The following is a 20930-nucleotide window of genomic DNA, read 5'->3' as shown; positions in this document are numbered from 1 at the left end:
CAATGTGAGCACTCACTGAAAGATGGATGTGTGGCAATGATCCTTGCCCCCGTGGAGCAGGAGAGAACACGCCTGTGAGGTCACCAAATGACACCTGCCCCCATGCTGTCTTTTTAACGCAGAGGTCAGGTCAGGAACAAGCAGCACATCTGTTCAGTGCAACTGGACTCAGGCAGCCGGAGTCTAGGGCTGTGTCTACACAGTGAGTTTCCCTTGGTTCCAGCCAGCAGTGCAAACCCTACTGTAGACAGGAAAAGTGGACGATGCCAGTCATGCCAGCTTGAAATTATTCTGGTGGAACTGTGTCTTTTCAAAGTGTTCCTGCCCATGCTTGGCAGCAAAAGGGCAAGGATTTTGATGGGGAGGGGGCACTTCAAGCATTTGGTAAGTGGCAAGGGCTGCACTCTTTTATGATATTAATGGAGGAGGTGAAGGGTCAGAGATGGAGGTTGGGTATAGAAGGGAGCGGTGTGTAAGAGGGGGTGTGGGTCTGGGAGGGAGCTCAGGTGAAGCAGGTGATTGTGGCCTGCAGCAGGGGATTGGGGTGCAGGACGGGGGTATGGATGCAGAAGAGGATTCTGACCCGAAAGAGGGGTGCAGAAGGAGGTGCAGGGGCTTGGGCTGTGACCTAGGGCGGCAAGGAGCTGTGAGCTGGGGCAGTGGATTGGGGTACAGGAATGCAGGGTCTGTGATAGGAGCATGCGTGCAGGAGCAGTGATGCAGAGGCTTTGGGTTGTGACCTAGAGCAGGGCACTGGGGGAAGGGAGGGACTGAGGTGCCAGGTACAGGCTCTGTCAGGAGTTGCTTGCCTTAGGCGGCTCCCAGCCAGCAACCCAACTGAAACCGGCTAATGGGAGCTGTGAGATTATTTGGGGGCGGGGGCAGTGTGTGAAGTCCCCCACAGTGGCACATGGTGTGCAGAGACACACCTGGCCCCTAGAGTTGGCCACTTTGAGTGAGATGTAGGGGTGTGGCAGGCAGAGAGCCTGCCTGAGGGTCCCCCTGGGCTGCAGGACAGTGATGGGCTGAAGATGGCCCACAGGCAGTATTTTGCCTGCCTCCTTGTTGGGAAATTGCATCAGTGGCTGAAATTGACCTTGCACCGGAGTACAGAGGAGGATTTGTTTTTGCAGTCATGGCGTGTGCGCACATGCACACATCAGGTATTCCAAGGCAGAGCCAGATGAAGATAACATGAAGTCTAAGGCACATGTTGTTTTTGCATTTCTCCGTATCAAACAAGTACAACAGACTATACAAAACAAGGCACTGCAAAAATACATGTAAAAAAAGGCTGTAACCTTGTGACTTCAGGGGTATCTTATACCTGATGCATCTCTCAGCGTGAACCCCGCTTAGAAAGGAAAGGAAAGGAAAGAAACTTTACGTTGGAAGGGGAAAGGCAGGTTTCCCAAGGAAACATTTCAGAATCATTTTAAAAACATGGTTCATTTTAAAATCAAACTGCTCAGTAGCATGAAAAAGGGCACCAGGGATCCTCAGGCAGTCAGGAGATACAAAGTGCTCTCCGGGGATCTTACACATTTCTGATCAAGTAAGAGCAACATCTACCCTCCCCCCAGAGGTTGGGAGGTTAATGTTCATAGTGCAGGTTTCTCCCAGAAATCTCAGTCAGCTCCACTTGCAGTGTAGTTGCTCCAGCCCACGTGCAGACTGCATCACAGACTTCCCCTGTGGTCAGGTTGGACAGATAGCACGCACGCGCGCACACACACACACGCGCGCGCACACACACACTGGGACAACAGTTAGCTGCCAGAATGGAGAGGATCAGGAACAAGTCAGACACTGCATCTTAACTCTACCCCCTGCCCATGTCTTCTCCAAGGTGCAACTCGAGTTAGTTTGTAGAAGGTTAATAAATTAAACAAGCCAGAACAAAACAAAACCAACCAACCCCAATCAGTCCTGTTAATTCTCCAGTTCCAAAGAGAAGCGCCTCCGCACCTTCTCTTCTACTGAATGCAGCTTCACTGTCCGGAGCGCCTCCAGCAGCTCTTTGATGACCTCCAAGTGATCCTTCTTCAACCCAGTGAGATATGTGTGGAACTTCTCCTGGAGGGCAGCCTGGGTGTCCTTGCTCTGGATGCCCTTTGAGCGCCGCTCGAGGATTTGCTGAAGGCGCTTCAGCTTTTTCACTGGGATGTTCTGGTAAACCACAAAATCAATCACTGCTCTTTCACAGTCGGCATTTCCTAGAGTGGGGGAAGAAAACACCAGTGTGAGGTTTGGAGCACAGTGATGAAAGAGCCAACCCCATTACTCTCTATGGAGCACAGCAAAGAGGCAAACACTAATGCAGATGGAGAGACTCACGACCTGAGGTCTGCAGCTGAGTCTCAGGTAGCCAGTCAACCTACTGTCAGGCCGAGGGGTACAGCCCAAGCTCTTAAAGGAATACAGTTCAAATTAGTCAACTTTTGACCCTGACATTTACCCCATGTTATACCTACTCATCTCACCCTACAGCTTCCTTCGATGTATTTGTCCTACTGATTCTTGTAAAAGGCCTGCTGTAAAGATAGCCAAGGTCTGAAAATCAGGGTATCCCGTACTACCAGATAGACACGTGACAATGCCTGGGTGTGTGCATGCAGCCAGAAACCTGTGTGGCTACAAGTGTTTATATGTGCACCCACACACACCCTGCACTGCATGCGGCTGTAAAAAGCAGGGTCACAGGAGTGCATTGACATAGCAGATGATTATCCGCTCCAGCCTACACAAAAGCACCAGAATTAGGCAGGCTTGTTTGTTCACTGTAAATCAGACCAGCTCAGGAGAGACTACTGATAGCCTGCGGGAGCAGCTGGATTGGTCAGTGACACGTAGAACTGGGAAAAAATGTATAATTAAAAAGCAGAACCATTAAAAAATGTAATTTTGGGGGGCCAAATCTCTTCATGAGTTTGGGTTGAATTAGGTAAGTGATATGGCCCCTTTTTGTCTCATGTCAGCCAAATAATGTTATAAAATCAAAATTGTTCAATTTTTCATTTCAATTTTTTCTTAAATTTAGACAGCTTTGTTTAAAAAAAAATTATGGTAAAATAGACCCAAAACATAACGAACTGCCAATAAAAATTCTTGGGTTGCACTGTTTTGTTCAACCCAAAGCAATTTAAAGTTTTTGTTTCAGGGGGAGAAAAAATTAAAAATTTCAGTTTTGTTTAAAAGCAAACTTTTTTTTTTTTTTCTCCAATTGTTCAATTCCACCTCCAAACGAAAAGTCAGTTCTACACTCAGCTCTGATGGGTTAAGGAAATGGCACTTGTTTCGTTAAAATTAAGTATTCAGGCCCCATGTAAAAATACTTAAGTGAATACTCAGAGTGTGTACACTGGAGTTTGCAAACTAGAAAATGGGGAAGGAGGGAGACAGAGGGGAAAGTACCTTATTGGTCAATCTTAGACCCACATTCCTAGGGCTACGGGGGCCATATTTTAGGAAGATGGGGCACTAGGGACACTGGGATATGGTTAACTTTGATTTGGGTCAACACACAGCAGTATAGATGTCAGAGCCTGAGGTTTAAGCAAGTGTTAAAAAAAAAGTCTTAACTTATGGTTAAAATACAGCATAGACACTCAAGCCCAGGCTTCCTAACCAGGGCCAACTGACAAGTCCCACTAACCCTGTGTTTAAGTTAAAGGACAACATTCATCTTGGGTAAATGCACTGATTTGAGAGGAGTGGTGTGGCACCAGAGTGAATTTGACATTCTGGGCTTGATCCCATGGCGTACTGCAAGCTGGAGACTCACAACAGAGATGGACTGAAGAGATCTGAATTGAAATGCTCCCAAAATGCTGCACTGTCCAGACCTGGGGATTTGGCTTCGCCTAGTCTGAACGTTTGGTGGAGCGCTGAGGGGCTTTTCCTGCCTACTTTACAGCAGAATTTGAACCCACGGAGGGATGGGTTGGGTCAGTTTTTCTGATGGCGTAAATTGGAAGAATTCCTTTGACTTCAATAAAGCTGTATCACTTTACACGACCCAAGCGTGTCACCTGAACTACCAAGTTTGTATTTGCATAGAACTGCTGGTGTCCCTGTGTACATCTGTACCTATGTAAATACAGATATAGGCAGAGTACACCGCCCTGCTAAACAACTACACTTTTAGAAACTGGGAGTTAAAAATATCACTCCATTCATAAGTTTCTTGTTTTGCAATCACACCATTGCTCAAGAGAGAAGACTCCATATATAAACAACCACAGGGCAGGGCTCAGAGCCAGTTGCTGATACTTCGCCAGGGCACGTGCTGATGACTGACAGTCGCTTAGTTTCCGATTAACGTTTTAGCTGCTACCTTTCCCCCGCTGGGAAGAAGCTGACTCAGGGAAGGAGCATGATCATGAGTCCCATTGTAGACCTGACAATGCCTGTTCTGACTGGTATTTATTGAAATTTGGTTGCATCAAATTCTTAATGAGACAATACTGACCAGGGAGCAAGTCTATGGAGGGGAGGAAAACAAGCGATTCCTTCTGCCTTGTTTCCCTTCTGCTGCATGTTGGCCAAAGGAAAACTATGGGTAGTGGAAGATGTGAAGGCTGCATGCTGTTTTCTTACACCTATACTGCCTCGTGGAAGCCACAAGGACAGACTCACTATAAACTGGGAGCAAATCCTTCATCTTCCTTCCGAATGAAGGCTACACGGGAAGGACTCACTCACCAGAAGCGAAACTAAAATTACAAGACGTTAAAAATAGACACTGGTAGCTGCCGTCAGGAAAGGCAGCACAAGCTGGCCAGTCTACGACACACTCCTTCTGCACCTGTGGCAGACTCCTGACCTATTTTCAGCTTCCTTTATGACTCTGGGCTGAGTGTCAGGAGGACAATGCCAGATACTTCCCTGCAGGCTCTGACTGTACAAACAGGCTGAATGAAACTGAAATACCTCCAGCTCTCATTCCCACAGTATCCGGGGGCAGGAGATTGGCAAAAACAAGAGGTGCCAACAGGGAGATCTTCCCTCCAGCGAGGCAGAGAGATCAGAATGGCAGATATACAGGGACAGGCACAATCCAATAGGAACTGACTGGGATACTGTCTGGAGAGGGTGCCAGGGACTCCTGTGTAAGATGATCTTAGCTCAGCTTCCAGTAAAGTGGTGGGGGATTAAGTTATCTTTTTTGTAGTTTAATTAAAAGCAATTGTATAGTTTTAAATATTGCTGGAATTAACCCTACACATTGAGTAAAAGAATTGGCACTGGAAAGCTTCATTCCAGCTCTGGTTGCAATGTAATTCTAGTGCTGGAGTCTCCCCTACCCCAGGCAGACATGAATAGGCCCCACCCCCAACCTGCTAACACTGTTCCATCCATGAGGGAACTTGGCTCCTCACCTGGTTCCTGGGTGTTGTTTCCTTTGAACATCTTGCAGGTGGTGCACAGGTTGTCATGGAACTGGTTTCCAAGCACATTAGTCTCCTTCCCCTGCTGTGAGCAGCACTGGTGCTCCTTGCATGGCTCAGTGCTGGAGCTGGAGGATGAGAAGAACCCTGAAGGGCACTTCTCACATTTTGTGTCGTGATAGGGAGTACCTGAAAAATTGGTCACAGAAAGCAGTGAAATACCTGTTGTACGTGCTCATTGTGTTTGGTATAAAGGCCCCCTAGGGAGCGTGGTAGAAGAAAGTGGCCTGATTTACCACTGTCCTGTGCCTGATGTACTCATCTGCACCAGCCTAAACTGAGCACAAGTCACTATCTGTTACCTAGCACCAACTGGTGTAGGGGAGTGCTCAAGGTAAAAAGCCCTAAGTCTGCACCTGCCAGTGCCCTGAGCTCCCTCTGCACCTAAGGCGATGCATTGTTGTCAGAGAGATTAGGCTCTTGGCACACAACATTCACAAGACCCGAGTCCAATCCCCAGCCTTTAAGGAGAAAGAGCAGTTGCTAAACTTAGGATCTGACCGAGAAAAAGCCCAGTGCTGGCATCCCACTCAGAGGGACTGGGATCACTGACTTATGCCTTAATGACCAGAAACAAATGAGGCAGACAATCAAATTGTAAGAAAACAGGCAGCAGCAAGGAAAGCCATATGCGGCCTGGAGCACTCAGCCTTTACGGAAGCTAACGAGCTCCACATCCGACATTGACAGGAGAACTGCTGCTCTCAGGAGTCACTGCTCCAAAGCATGCAGCCCACATCCTGGTGCAAAGCCCTCTGAAGAACTTGCCACCTCTGTAAAGTCATCCCACCCTCTTATTGCACATCTAGATTCCGCTCTATTTCTGGACAGCCAAGAAATTGCAAACATGAAAATACCCTTTCTAGCTATACTGAGGAGCCTGCCTGCACCTCAGTGCAGTTCATCTTCATAACTTCTGGGATTCTTTACCATATTGCCCATGTAGAAAGGTACTGTGCTTGATATGAAGCCACTATCCTCAAAAACAGCACAGTTAGTGCAGAATCCAGGAGCCCAGCAGAGCTGCAGAGTCCATCACACCCCGGTTTCACTGGCTTCCCATCCTACCTGTATGGCCCTAATCACTGTCATCTATGCAGTTGGTTAAATTCAACCTACTTCAGGCTGGCCTAAGTGACTTGGGCACCTCATTCACCCTGCCCAATCAAAGCCCCTTTCAATAGCCATGTTCTAGGAACAAGCCATCAACCTCACACAAGACTTGTGTGCACAGAAGATGGGGCTTTCCTGGTGACTGGCTTATAAATCTTGAATGCTCTCATGGAGACTGCCAGGGAAACATGACCACAAACCTCAGTGTCTTCAGAATCTGAAGAAAAGTCCCAGCTAGACCAAAGCTGCCTACTAAAAAGCTGCTGCTTAAAACCAAAATAAATAGAGGTCAGTCCTTGATGACTGGAATGGGCAAGAGAAAGAGAGAGAGAGACAAATATGTCTTTGTGTACGTGTCGTAATCTTGGAAAACACACAAATACTGCAGGAATGGGAGGTAATATTAGAACTAGACAAAGTTGCACAAAGGAAAAGATGAAAAATCCCTACTATCCTTCATTAATCTATGCATCATCCAGACCTATGCTTCTGAATCACACTGAAAATGCTCTTCTCACAGTACTGCCTTTTTGGGGGGAGAAGACATATATCAGTATTATTTCTATCTGACCCTTTAATAACTTTATTATGGGCTCCCAAAATTCCCAAATAGGGATTCTAGAAAGCAGCCCTATTGCTGAGTTCATTTGTTTTTACTTGCAGCTACTTAAATCCTCCTTTTTATATTTGATGCAAACATTTTTGATTATTACCAAACCCAGTGTAAATTATTGTTACCTGGGGGACAGTGGGGCAGAGTGAGTACTGTGCAGATCTCTCTATCATTGAACAGGAGCATGGATATCCTTATAAGCTTCTCTGTACAAAACTTTTACATAGAGTAAGATGGGTTTGTTTGGAGTTTTAGTTCCATTTGGCAGGGTTGGTTTCCCGGGTGCTCAGCCCTTATCACAAGCCCTCCTGAAAATGATCTGGTTCAGTGTCTGTGTTGCTCTGTGGGCATGGTGTGTGTGTGGTAACCCCAATTCTGTGCCTTGGCTGGGAGAGACCAGAGCATCTGACCCAGCAGAACAGGTAGTTGAGAGCCCCAGAGAGAAGGAAGGCAGGTGTCAGCACACCAGGAGGACCTCACAAGGGGACTTTCACAGCAACCCCATCCCCAACACTAAGTTCATTTGTCAGTCCTATGTCAGGATTGAGACACCAAGCAAACCTCTTCTGTTTCTCACAATGAATCTTCCTTGCTCAGATGCCTTACTGCCATCAGCCCCGGGGGCCCACAAGAGACGGCAGCTAAAGTAGCAGGAACCACATATACTTGGACCACAAAAGTAGGATGTTGCCCCTAGATCGTGACAGTCTCTTATTCCCTTGAGTGGGTCTGACATCCCATCCAGCAGACGGCAGTGCTGCATGAATATATGGTGCGAACACACACGTGTAAAGTCAGATTACCCACTACTGCTATCTATCACATTGACCGGACAACGATACCGTAAGAACAAACAAGACTTAAGACTGAGAACTCCCACTGTAACACGTACCTAGCTTCACTACTCCTGACCCAGCGGGACACTTGGAGTGCTCGATGCAGAACTCGGACTCGTAGTAGTACCCGTCCTGGCACCGGCACACTCTGTTGTGGGTGGAGTTGCACTGATGTAGTTCGACCTGCAGCTCTCCACAGATGACATTGCAGTACCGGCATTTCTCCAGGTAGTTCCAGTACTGTGTATAGTGCAGTTCTGGACATGGGGCGCACACTGTGGGTTTGTCTCTGGTGCAGTGCTGGGCCACAAAGGTTCCTGGTGGGCACTGATGACACACCACTTTGTTGTTTGTCACAGGATCTTTCCAGGGGTAAGTGGGAGTGGTGCTGGAGCTAGGCAGAGCCAGGAAAAGCACAATAGCACCAACCATCCACTATGGGGAAAAGACACAGAGACCTATCTGTCAGCCTTTCACTGGCCTTCCTGCAGCGGGGCACCACAATTACCACCTCTGTGTACTGGAATAGCTTCTTGTTAGTATTGAGGCCATGAGAAATCTTTCTGGATCACAAAGTTATTTGCCACACCCATCTCCTCCACCCACTCCCCTTTTCCATGCTGCCCCATATGCACAGAGCGCACCCCTCATCTTAGCTCACTAACCCATCACCTCCGCCCATGCTAAGTGACTCCTTTAGACCTGCATCTTGCCAGGCCCTTAAGACATGATTGCAACCACTTTTAAATGCCCCCTGCCCCACATATGCACACTTCATTCCTCCTCCTCCTGGACTACCCAGCATGACCCCCACCCCCGGGTTCCTGCTGGCTCTTAGCCTTTCAGTGTAGGGCGTCTCCATGTTGTGCCTTATACAGCACAATGCAGACAAAGACCTAGGCAAACGGCCAAATTCCTGGAACTCCCTGAACAAGTATCTATTCTACACATCCCTCCTTAGCGCCCTGCCCTGGTCCTAAGTGGAGTTTTGACATTGTCTTCAATGGGGAGAGGACATAGCTCTTAGTAAACCTTAGTGCAGTGTTGGGTTAATAGAGCTACTTTGTGGTTACAGGTCTTCCCCAGCTTCCAGTGGTAAAGCGAATTTTACCATGAAAAACAGAAAACAAAGACACTCAGCTACAGAAATCTAACAGAAGAGCAGTGCAACTTACCTAACTGCCTGACTAACCTCCTGCCAGCTTTACGAGACCAGGGATGAGTCGGAAAGCGATGGGACAAAACTATAATTTAGAATGTGAGGCTTGACTAAGGACTGAAGGCCCTGGGATGTGCGATGGGGTAGAGGAAGTTTTCCATTCAATAAAGAGACATTAACGTTTTCATACAAATGTAAGGCCCTTTGAGACACAAGGGAGGGGCTTCATTAAAAGTCTGGAGAGCAAAAGCTCCTTTTGTCTCCCCCTGCCCTCATTAAAAAGAGTAGGCCAACATCAAGAGCAAAACAGCGTCTTACCTTGGATGAACGTCTCCCATTCAGTGTGTGGCTGGACTGTACAGCATGGCGGCTGTTATCAGGATTAGCACTCATGGTATTTGGAGAGATCTCCAGATGCTTGGATCAGGACTTAGAATAATGTTCAGGCTGCTTCTCTTCTCCTGGGAAGCAGTGATGCTAATCTCTGCCAAAGCACCAGCTCTGCTGTGTTTAGAGAGAGACACAGGAAAGACCATGTTAGTGGAGAACTCTAATTCAGGATACTATCAGTATCACTATACAGAAGTGATGCACTGTTTGGATCTCAATGGTGTTCAAAAGCTCAGCTGAAGAAACCCAAGGAGAACAAGGGTTACAGCTCCTCCCCGCAGTGTGTCTACTCCTGGCTAAGATTTTAAATTATCATAGAATCACAGAACACTAGACTGGAAGGGACCTTGAGAGGTCACTGATCCAGCCTAAATTAGCAGAGTTCCCTTTTATTGGGATCTTGGCTGTAATACTCCATCGGCTCCAGAGTTGTGGGGGCATATTTCCAACATGCACAGGATGCTCTGGAACACAAGAATGTTATATATGATTGCACCATGAAGGATGCAACACTGAGCCATTGTGTAGTACAGATGGTGTCTTAAAGGAGGGAAGTTATTCAGTGACTTGTGATCCATTTAAAACCACCTCCTTTACGAAGTCTGTAATTCCATACTAAAGCTCTTACAATTTTCTGAATACAAATGATACTTGAAAATTGTACCCTTTTTAACTGTATGATGTAGGAGCCATATTGTCACTGATAGTCAAGGAGAACACCATACATATTTCATCAACTTGGTCTACAAAGGCATTGATCACTCCCAACTCCTCTTGAGGTTACTGGGACCTGAGCGGTTTCCATGCCTCTGAAAAAATCAGCCTGCTGTATCTATACCTCTTCAGACACTCACAGTTATATCCATGATCATATAAGATACAGATATGTATGACACACACTTGTAAAAATCAGTGCTAAGCACACAAGTACACAACGATGAAAAAAACAAACCCAGCTGCACATTTGGCTCTCTGTGCTGTCCTGTACCTTCTAGGGGTTCTGATTTCAGCTTCAGATAAAAACACAGCTAAAACATCCCCATGCAAAAATAAATAAATGTGTGTGTAGCCCATAAACCCCAGAACCAACACTGGAAATTATTACAGGTCAATAAGGGCTTATCTACAGAGCCGCAATGCAGCTTGCGGGAAGCAAGATTTCCAGAGGGCCACTCTTGCGTTGCACCTATACAGTCCCTGGTGCGGCTCAAAGTCTCCCTTGAGTGCTGTACTAGAGGCCCTGAACGCCGGGACGTTTAAGCGTGCTGAGGAGGGCGACAAAGAGCCCCACAGCGTGCGCGCCTCTGGCCTGGGTAACACACATGCGCACGGCGCTGGCGTTCCCAGAGGAAACGCTCTGATTTCTGGGCAGCTGCACGAAAACTCAGACACGGCTCCACCCAGCTCGCTCCCCAACGCGAGTTCCCACACCCAGGGCTCCGCATCTACCCCCCGCCACCTACTGCGGCCAGGCTGCGCGGAGGGAGGCAGCGCCTGCTTTCCCCCGCCTTACCGGGCTGGGCGCTGGTGCGCACAGCTGCTGCCCTTGCAGTCTCTGCTTTCCTGGTCCATCGCCAGGCACTTTATAAGGCCGAGGTCGAGGCCCTGCCCCCTCCCCACTCCCGGAATTCCCTCTTACGCAAGCGCCAGCTGAATCATCTCGCGCCCGAGGGCTTACAGCTCTTGCGGGCTCCTCTCTGGCCCGCACAGCCCGGGCCACTCTGCGGGCGGAGCCGCCAGAGGCCATCCCTGTTTCCGCGGTCCCGGGCCAGCTGCCTGCGGCGCTTGCTTGCTCGGTCCTCAGCCGCTGCAGGCTGAGTGCGCCCTGACCGGCACGCACGCCGCGGGCGAGCAGCGCCACCTGGAGACAGGTGCCTGCCTCACCTAGGGAGCCGCTGTCCCTCCCCGGGCCGGCGGGCATAACGACCTGTGCAGGGGTGGAAGCACAAGAGGCCATGGGCTTCCCCCGGACGGTCCCCAGGGAAACGGGGCTCTAAAACGCCCTGGGCAGTGCCAGGAGTGTTACCTCCCCTTCTGCAGCTTGCTGGGCTTGGGGCTGTGTTTGAATGCAGACTAAAGGGCCTGGGAGCAGCAGGGGCGGGACGCTGGCCCCTTTCTCACAGCTGAAGCGCCCAGAATCATTAGGAACCCTAGCAACTCGGGAGTTCTCTTTCCCTGCTATCTGGACCTGTTTCCACTGAAGTCAAGGGCACAACTCCCTCCAGAGCAGGACTGGATTCAAACTCCAGTACTGAGCACCCAGGTCCAAGGGAGATCCAGAAGCCAGCCTAGCACCACTGATCTCTCTTTGTATGAGAACGCTTTTACCACCAATCAATTAAAAATGGTCCTAGAAAGCTGGGCTCCACTTTCCAATTCAAACTGGGGCAGGGACTTCCATCTTCTCATGTGAATAAAAAAGAAATCCCGAGTCCTGGCACCAGTTTGTATACACTGTATTTGATTCAAAACTGTGCTTGCCCATGTGTATTTCACTGAAATATTTGTCCAAGAAGCAAATCACATCTTAAATTTTGCATATGCACAACGTGCACCCCCTTCTTTGACTACCACAGCTTTTACTAGGATGCAGTGATTGATGTAGCAGGGGGGAAAACAGGGAAATTCCCCCGCTATACATTTGCTTTCCTAGCTGTAAATGTTCAACAACTTCCCAGTCGGAATGATTTTGTCACTTAGTGTTTGTTGGATGTATCAACGAAAGCTAAATGTGGCTGACGCTCCCCTGATGTGTCCCATTCCACAATGTCGCAAGATGCCTGCCTGGCATCATAGGCCACAGAGGTCATGGTCACGGTCACTACTAGAGGAAGAGGAATATTTCAGAGAAAACCTTCCCCAAGCACTCCTGTTTCCCTTCAGCAATTGCCACCACATTGTCCCACTCCATAAATTTAGCCATGTGATCTATGGTTGAAACACTCAGGAACAGGGACAGATCATTCTCATTGCATTCTCCTACACAAGGCCTGAGACTGACCACAAGACTAATCACCTTCCAATGATATTGGTAAAGTGCTTGTTTGCATTGGCTTTTTGGTCATAAACGCACTTTTGTTGGGTGTTCAACATAAAATGAGAAAGTCAATGTGTAAATTAATGGTGTCCACAAGAAACTGAATGGATCACCATATGCCCCATCCGCTGTCGCCCCCAGCCAAGTGCCACCCCGGAGATTACTCACTGGAGTCGCTGCTGCTGCGCAAGCTGCCCCACCACGGGAGTCTGCATTGCCACAGGAGTCTGTAACTAGGAGCCGCCTCTGCCACGCGCTTGTCCCACCAAGTGATGGGAGGTGTGGGTGGAGTGCCAGGAGGGGTACTAAAGCAGAATGCCCTAATTCTGGTCCTGTGAGAACCAATGCCCCATGTTGAGTTTCCATCAGAAACCTGAGAGAGCAGCAGCTGCTTCTCATTTCTGACCCATGCTACCTTAACAACCCCTCACAATCCAGGCAAAATCAGGTATTTCCGCGATGGCCTCTGTGCACTCCAAGGCAGTGAATCTGCTCCTTGTGCCTCATTCTACTTGGAAGTATTTCTGTCCCCATTTTTCTAGCATAGGTGGAAGGAGCATGAACATGGTTATTCCAGACTGTAGGCACTATATCATTGTTGAGTATAGGGGCAGAAGCGTTTCCCTACCAAGCTGATATCTTGCCCCTAATCTCCTCTTACTCTCTGCTGCCACTCTCCAAACATTTGATCTTACATCAGTGAGGGAGAAAAGCAGAGCAGAGGCGGCAAGAAAGACAAGTTGATAGCACAGTGCTAGGCGGAAAACAGGAACTACTGGTACTCTTTTCATTTCCTTCTAAAAGGAGAAAAGGAAGTGTTATATTTACAAAGCCCTGCAGTGTCACAGTCTACATTTACCTGTGGGAGATCTGTCATGGAATTTTTATCCCCCTCTGATTTGGCAATTGATGCCCATGGACAGACAAGTGCATGTAACAACACATCCACACACCTTATGATCCATAAGCCTAAATTGTTTTTCCTCGTTTCTCTGGAGATGATGTTACAGTGATGTTTCTAAACAAATGGTTAGACAACAATGACTAAGCATTTCTGAGCATCTCCTGCGTCAGAAACAAACACAAAAACCATGCATTAGTTTGTGTAACAAACCATTCAGTGTTAGGACATAAATTCAACTTCAAATGTGTTTCTGTGAAAAGTGATTATGTAGAATGGCACATTCTTACTTTGCCAATCAGTTGCTGGTATTTTACTTAACATTTTGCTTCACTCTTTCATTCTTGCTAGCTCTGCAGAACGGACATGGTATGGGAGATGGAGTTGAATTCTATTCAGGTTTGCACATAAACAGGATTTAGACTTAAATTCCTATCAAAGATTAATACCTGTGACTCACAAGCCAAAAAGACAGACTGCCAAAACTGGCCCAGTTAGACCATCTGCTGACCCAAAAAATAAAAAATCGCTTTACTTGCAACTGGACATATTTATCTAGACATCACTGGGACATCAACCATACAAAATGCCATGTTTAGACACTTTTCAAATAAGACTCCGCTTTACAGGCTCAAAGCTCTATTTCTTACAAACTCTCCTACATAGGCTTTAATCGCCCTTACTTACCATAGTATCTCAGCATCCTCCATCAGTATTAAGCAACACAACCAACTTCTATCCTATCCTGTGTTGGTTCTTTCTTCCTTCTTGGTGCGAGAAGCACGTACAACGGAGTGCATTCTTTGTTCGGGTCTCTTCTTTCTTTAATAAATACAGTAAACCCTTGAGATACATGCAATCAAGCTGCTTGTGCCTCAGGTAAACGTGACTGCCACCCCAGACAAGAGCGTGTTTTCCCTGCTCCTGTCAGGGATGGCAGCCTGACTTGCAGCTGCCACCCCATCAGGAAACTGCTCCCCTCAGGGTTCAGCTGCTGCCCCTGACATGAGCAGTTTCCCAGTCCCTGAAGTGGTGGGTAGCTGGCAACCAGGCGGTAGCCTGGCTCCCCTCTAGTTGCAGAGCCAGGAAACTGAGCAGGCAGCAGCCTTGGTTAGTTTCCTGGCTCAAAGGAGTGGAGGGTAGCCAGGCTGCCCCTAGTTCCCAGCTTCCCTCCATTGGCTGGAGCCAGGAAACTGACCAGGGCTGCTGCGCTGAGGGGTTTCCCCTCTCTGCAAGGTGAGGGAAGCCAGGAGCCAGGCTGCTGCCTGGTTCCCAGCTTCCTGCTGCTTGCAGGACTCGGGAAACTCACCAGCTAGTCAGTTTCCTGGGTCCCGCAAGGACAAGAGACAGGAACCAGGCTACTCCCTGGTTCCCAACTCCCTGCCACTCTGGGAGCCAGGAAACTGACCAGCCCAGCAGGGCTGGTCAGTTTCCTGGCTCGGGCAAGACCAGGAGAGTCAGGAACCAGTCACCCCCTCAACTTGCACAAAAATTCAAGTTATGCAGGGTTGCAGAAATGCAACCCTCGTGTAACTCAAGGGTTTACTGTAGTCATGTTGCTGTGTATTCAGGTTACAGAAGGCAGCTCAAAGAAATGCAATTTGCACTTAGACCAGGAAGAGGCATGGTATGTTATGGGTTCACTGAGAACTTTGCATATCCAATGTCCAAATCACTCAACATCCACCACATTGATATTTTAATACAGGTGCAACATTAAAACAAAAAAGCAGTCAAGTAGTGTAACATTCTATATATACAGTTCTCTGCCTAAGCACAAATGCTCTCTCACTGTCTTATTTATATTGTGTCCAGTTCTGGTCACTCCAGTATAGAAAGGATGTGGATGCACTGGAGGGAGTCCAGTGGAGGGCAATGAAAATTATTAGGGGGCTGAAGCACATGACCTATGAGGAGAGGCTGAGGGATTTGGGCTTATTTAGTCTGCAGAAGAAAAGAGAGGGGTGATTTGATAGCAGCCTTCAACTTCCTGAAGGGGGGCTCTAAAGAGCATGGAGAGAGGCTGTTCTCAGTAGTGATGGATTGCGGAACAAGAAGAATGGTCACAAGTTGCAGTGGGGAGGTGTAGGTTGGATATTAGGAAAAACTATTTCACTGGGGGGTGGTGAAGCACTGGAATGTGTTACCTAGAGAAGTGGTGGAATCTCCATCCCTAGAGGTTTTTTAAGTCCCAGCTTGACAAAGTCCTGGCTGGGATGATTTAGTTGGGGTTGATCCTGATTTGGGCAGAGGTTTGGACTCGATGACCTCCTGAGGTCCTTCCAGCCTTAGGCTTCTATGATGCTGTGAAACACACACCATATCTATATATTATATGTGCTGTGTACATTACTGTTCAGCCTGCCTTCTTTGTATAAGAACAAAGGAGACAGAAGCGACTGCAACAACTACCGTGGAATCTCCCTCCTAAGCGTCACTGGTAAACTGTTCGCTCACGTCATCCTTGGCAGACTCCAGAAGATTGCTGAGAGGGTGTACCCCGAATCGCAGTGCGGATTCCGCGCAGAGAGGTCTACCGTTGACATGGTCTTCTCTCTAAGGCACCTGCAGGAGAAGTGCAGGGAGCAGAGGAAGCCACTCTACATAGCCTTCATCGACCTGACCAAGGCCTTTGACTTGGTCAGCAGGGATGGTCTGTTCAAACTGCTCCACAAGATAGGCTGTCCTCCACGGTTACTCAAGATGATCCAGTCATTCCACGATGACACGAGAGGAACCATCCAATATGACGGCGCATTATCGGATGCTTTCGGAATCAGGAGCAGTGTCAAACAAGGATGCGTGCTTGCTCCGACATTGTTCGGGACCTTCTTCGAACTCCTCCTGAAGCATGACGTTGGATCTTCAACAAAGGGCATCTTGCTGCACACAAGATCTGATGGGAAACTGTTTCATCTTGCAAGGCTGAAAGCTAAGTCTAAGATGAGGGAAGTCCTCATCTGAGACATGCTGTTCGCAGACGATGCTGCTGTAGTGTCTCACACAGAAGACCAGCTTCAAAAACTGCTGGATCAGTTCTCCAAAGTGTGCAAGGACTTTGGGCTTACCATCAGCCTAAAGAAGACAAACGTACTTGGTCAGGATGTTGCTGAATCCCCATCAATAAGCATTGACAACTATACATTAGAGGTCATCCACGAGTTCGTTTACCTTGGGTCCACCATCACTGACATCCTGTCGTTGGACACTGAGCTAAATAGGAGGATCAGAAAAGCGGCCACAACTCTGTCCAGACTCAGCAAGAGAGTGTGGAATAAAAACAAGCTGTACACTCACACCAAAATGCAAGTCTACAGAGCCTGCATCCTCAGCACCCTCCTTTATGGCAGTGAGACTTGGACCCTGTATGCCCGCCAGGAAAAGAGGCTGAACGTCTTCCACTTGCGCTGCCTCAGGCGCATCCTTGGAATATCACGGAAGGACAGAGTGACCAACACCGCTATTCTTGAGCAAGCTGGAATCCCAACCATGCACACCCTCCTCAGGCAGCATCGGCTCCGCTGGCTTGGCCACGTCCACAGGATGAATGATGGAAGGATTCCAAAAGACATCCTGTATGGTGAGCTAGCCTCTGGCAAAAGACCTCCCGGATGCCCCCAGTTGCGCTACAAAGATGTCTGCAAGAGAGACCTCAGAGAGGTAGACATCGAGCTGGACAACTGGGAAGAACTAGCAGACGACCGCAGCAGATGGAGGCAGGGGTTACACAAGGGCCTTCAGAAGGGTGAGACGAGGATCAGACAGCTAGCAGAGAAGCGAGCGCACAGAAAGCACACTAAGGACTTGCCAGACACCCACCACATCTGCAAGAGATGCAGCAAGGACTGTTACTCTCGTGTGGGTCTTCATAGTCACAGTAGATGCTGTAAATGAAGTCCTCAATTGAAACTATAAAGGGCGCGATCCATAGTCTATGCAGACTGAAGGATGCCTACTGGTACTGCCTTCTTACCCCCATTAAAGAATGTGTGTGATATAAACATCTTGCACAGACAGGGAACAGAGTAATGAGTGCAACCACTGCAAGGGGCCCAGCACTGCCCCTCAGAGGAAGAGGCAGTATTCCTACAGATCTCCCAGTCAAAGCATTCAATAGCCTTCAAAGGCTGTACAAAATCTATCTTACCTCCAAGTCCAGGTCAGCGTTGGCTCTGCTCTTTCTGAAAGGTGAATCCACATCTGAGTCCTTGTTCTTACAGCCACTGGCTCTGTCAAAGATCAATTTAATCGTTTTATCAGAATTTGAAAAAGGACTGGACATTCATATGGAATGTCATACAAGGTTAAAACTACAAGCCAGTGTTTGGAAGGGACAGACGCCTTCCTGCCTCAAGGCATAAACCAGGGATAGGAATAGGCTGCAACTATTACTGAAGTGGTTATTTCACGTGACTACTGCAGGATTTCTTTTACATTCCCTCTAAATGCATCCAATTCTGGCCACTGTCCAAGACACAATACTGCATTAGATGAAAATGTGGCCTAGGCCAGCGTTTCTTAAACTTTTTGAGACCACACAACACCAAGCAATATTTTTTTTTATGCGGAACACCTACAAAATTTTTCTTCAAAGAAAAAAAGTCAGATCAAAAAACAGACAAAAAAGAATAAACAGCAGCATACATAGAAAAAAAAAGATAATTGAATCAGGTATCATAGCAATGAAGAAGTAACATTGTATACGGTTTTAATGACGGAGAATACAGTCTTATTGTAAAACTTTGAATAATTTTTCCAAACACTGGCGGCACACCTGCGGGCCATTCATAGATCACTGGCATTCCTCAGAATGCAGCTTAACAAACGCTGCTCTGGGCTGTTCTGGTAATTCTTACCATATGATGGAGAAGTTACAAGTTGACCTTTTAGAGGTCCATACTCCAAATGAGTTTTAGCTTTATTGCAGTTATATTTAGGAAGCACGATATGGATACTAACCAGGATGATTTGCAACCTCACTCAATTGAGTCACAAGTCTGGTAGACATTTGCTCCCTCAGTATGCCCTTATCTACGTCATTTTATTAGAACAAAATTACATACATGTGTATAGTAAGCATACAAGCTACGAATGTCAAAACATTTGAAAGTAGCAACCATTCCCTAGAAAGATGCCATGAGGACTGCTTCCCTACCTGTTTCAATAGCATTTGATACACTTTATCTCTGGTAACCAAAAGGTTAAATAACTTCCATCAGAATATAATAAATTTTCACAGCCTGTTAGTAATCCATTCACTGGCCCATGCAGCCATTTCCAAGAAACTGCGAGAGACTGGAACGTATGTAAACATTTGCAAATCTCTCAACAAGCTGAAATGGTCAACATCACTAGAATATGATTGTTTAAGTCAAACAAGTCAAAGTGTTTATCTGCAAGATTTTCCCCTACCTTCCCACTATTTTAGATGAAAAATAGATCTGAATCAACACCCTCTACTGCAGTAAGCCGCAGTTTAAACAGCACAGTCATTCTGATGAATGAGGCCATTGGATTTGCTAAGTGACGACAACTGGTTCATCTGTATGGTGAGCCACCGATGTTCCGTTTAACCCTGACACTTGGATACTTTCTGGGGAGAGCTAGGCAGTGAGCGGCTTCTGGACCTGCAGCCAAACCCAAAATATTAGTTGATTTTTGCTTTTATGATTGTAGTGTTCATTAGAGTTGCTGCACTGACACAGCTAGAAAGTGAAATTCTGCATCCTTGGAACAGCAGCAGTTTTCCTCACCCTCCTCACCTCTGACCTTTAGGAAGACAAAAGAGTATAGTAAATTAATGACCGCAACATAATTATTTTTGAACTGAGCGGGACACCGTCCTGAGTCCTAAAAATTATGCTGAAGACACAACATACCAGCATGCTCTCCATCCCAGGTACTGTTTCCTAGAATACATTTTCCGTGAGTAAACATATGGGGAGCACGTGGTTTCAATACGCACATATGAACCAAAACGTACCCACATCAATTTTGAGGTAGGGGAAAAGGGAAATGGATCGCATCAGCAGCTACAGGAAATGCAGAAACTAGACCACAACAGGTACAACCTTTGGTAGCAGTTAGTCCACAAAGCTAATAAAAAATGTCTGCAGAATAAAAAGATGTCATCTAAAACATCAATTGATATAATCTGGTGTATTTCTGCATCAGTATTATCTAACCAGGGCCATGAGTAACCCCTAATGATACAAATCCGTGGGGAAACTGGAACTGGGAGTGCTTCCAAAAGTGTGCTAGCTTAGCTTCTTGGGAGAGGGTTTGGAAGAAGAGTAAAGCATCAGAAGCTTTGATCACAGGGAAGGTGGTGCTTGGTTGGGAAGGCATGCTAAATCGCAAGAAAGGGAATGTGCAAATGTCTTTACATCCTCTAATTTGGTTTTCCTGAAGGATATCCTGGGGGCCACCACTTGTTTTGGACATCTGTGCTTAGAGACAGGAGGACGAAGGGTATTCTAAAGCTACACTACCTTCCTGCTGAGCAGACGGGAGGCCTGTGCTATGTTGCCCCTACAACTGCATGCAATGTACGCAGCAGCATGCAACTAACTACTATGGCAGCGGAGCTTTTCAGTGAATCTGTTTTGCAAAGCTGGCATGAGCACAGTCCTTGTCACCCAGGGGCAGAATGGGCAGGACAAATTATCCTAAACTCTGTTAATTCAGAAGCCAGCAAGAGACCCCTCTATTAGTAGGATCATAGGACTGAGACAAGTATCAGAGGGGTAGCCGTGTTAGTCTGGATCTGTAGAGCAACGAAGGGTCCTGTGGCACCTTATAGACTAGCAGAAAAGTTTAGAGCATGAGACACTGTCATTGTTTAAAATAACTGTAGCCCTCTTTTGTTCAAATAAATTTCCCTTGTTACATTTATTTAATCTATTCTGGAATCACGGAATACCTTGCTGTAGCTTTAGATGCTTTATAGTCAAAAAACATTCATCAGATAAAAATGAAGTCCACACACTGAACTGAGCAGATCATGCAGTGTGCCATCATTTTGCTCTGTCTTTGTACACTGCTTAGCACAATGACTTGAGTGTGCCTGGATGGTGTGGTAATATAAAATATAATAAATCATAACAACTTTGCTCACCATAGTCACCAATGTCTCCAACGACCACTTTGTGTTCCTCAAACCATCCCTTCCACAAACACTTGTGATATGTATGGAGATTTATACCTAGAAGGTTAATAAATCCAGGGTCTCCACATGTCTTTTTAGGATCCAACTATCACCTCTCTCCTGAAGATATTCATGCTGAGGAGTAGGAAATGAAGATGGCTTAGTTTGAGGGTTTACGTTTTGGGATGGATGGGGAAAATAACAAGGTCACTTACCTGGTTCACTCCCCACAACTTTACTGAATATTTTCTAAGTTATTACCTGAATAATTTCACCAGGCTGTG

The 20930-nt window shown here is 47.0% G+C and overlaps 1 protein-coding gene across 6 annotated transcripts; it reads right to left on the bottom strand.

The window, feature by feature from the left end:
- Positions 1 to 1200: 1200 nt before the first annotated feature.
- Positions 1201 to 13569, bottom strand: TNFRSF6B (TNF receptor superfamily member 6b). 6 transcript variants are annotated; one of them, XM_075011678.1, is made up of 5 exons: positions 13552 to 13569; positions 9490 to 9675; positions 8069 to 8447; positions 5382 to 5579; positions 1201 to 2216 (listed from the first exon to the last, which is right to left on the bottom strand). In XM_075011678.1, exons 2-5 carry the CDS (start codon positions 9562 to 9564, stop codon positions 1933 to 1935), a joined length of 936 nt encoding a protein of 311 aa, XP_074867779.1. In that variant the 5' UTR covers positions 9565 to 9675; positions 13552 to 13569; the 3' UTR covers positions 1201 to 1932. The 6 variants fall into 6 exon arrangements, with proteins under 6 accessions (XP_074867779.1, XP_074867778.1, XP_074867781.1 ...); XM_075011677.1 differs by lacking the exon at positions 13552 to 13569 and adding an exon at positions 11446 to 11509; XM_075011680.1 differs by lacking the exon at positions 13552 to 13569 and adding an exon at positions 11446 to 11509 and having other exon boundaries at positions 8069 to 8406.
- Between the last annotated feature and the right edge of the window lie 7361 nt (positions 13570 to 20930).

This window comes from Carettochelys insculpta, chromosome 17 (genome assembly GCF_033958435.1).
Source record: "Carettochelys insculpta isolate YL-2023 chromosome 17, ASM3395843v1, whole genome shotgun sequence".
Taxonomy (NCBI): Eukaryota; Metazoa; Chordata; order Testudines; family Carettochelyidae; genus Carettochelys; species Carettochelys insculpta.
This window is presented reverse-complemented; position numbering and strand designations above follow the sequence as displayed.

Coding starts and splice junctions, on each gene's coding strand:
- TNFRSF6B (XM_075011678.1), bottom strand. CDS start 9,564: ATGAGTGCTAATCCTGATAACAGCCGCCATGCTGTACAGTCCAGCCAC. Junction 8,448..9,489: donor ATGGGAGACGTTCATCCAAG/GTAAGACGCTGT, acceptor TTTTCCCCATAG/TGGATGGTTGGTGCTATTGT. Junction 2,217..5,381: donor AAACAACACCCAGGAACCAG/GTGAGGAGCCAA, acceptor CCCCCACTCTAG/GAAATGCCGACTGTGAAAGA.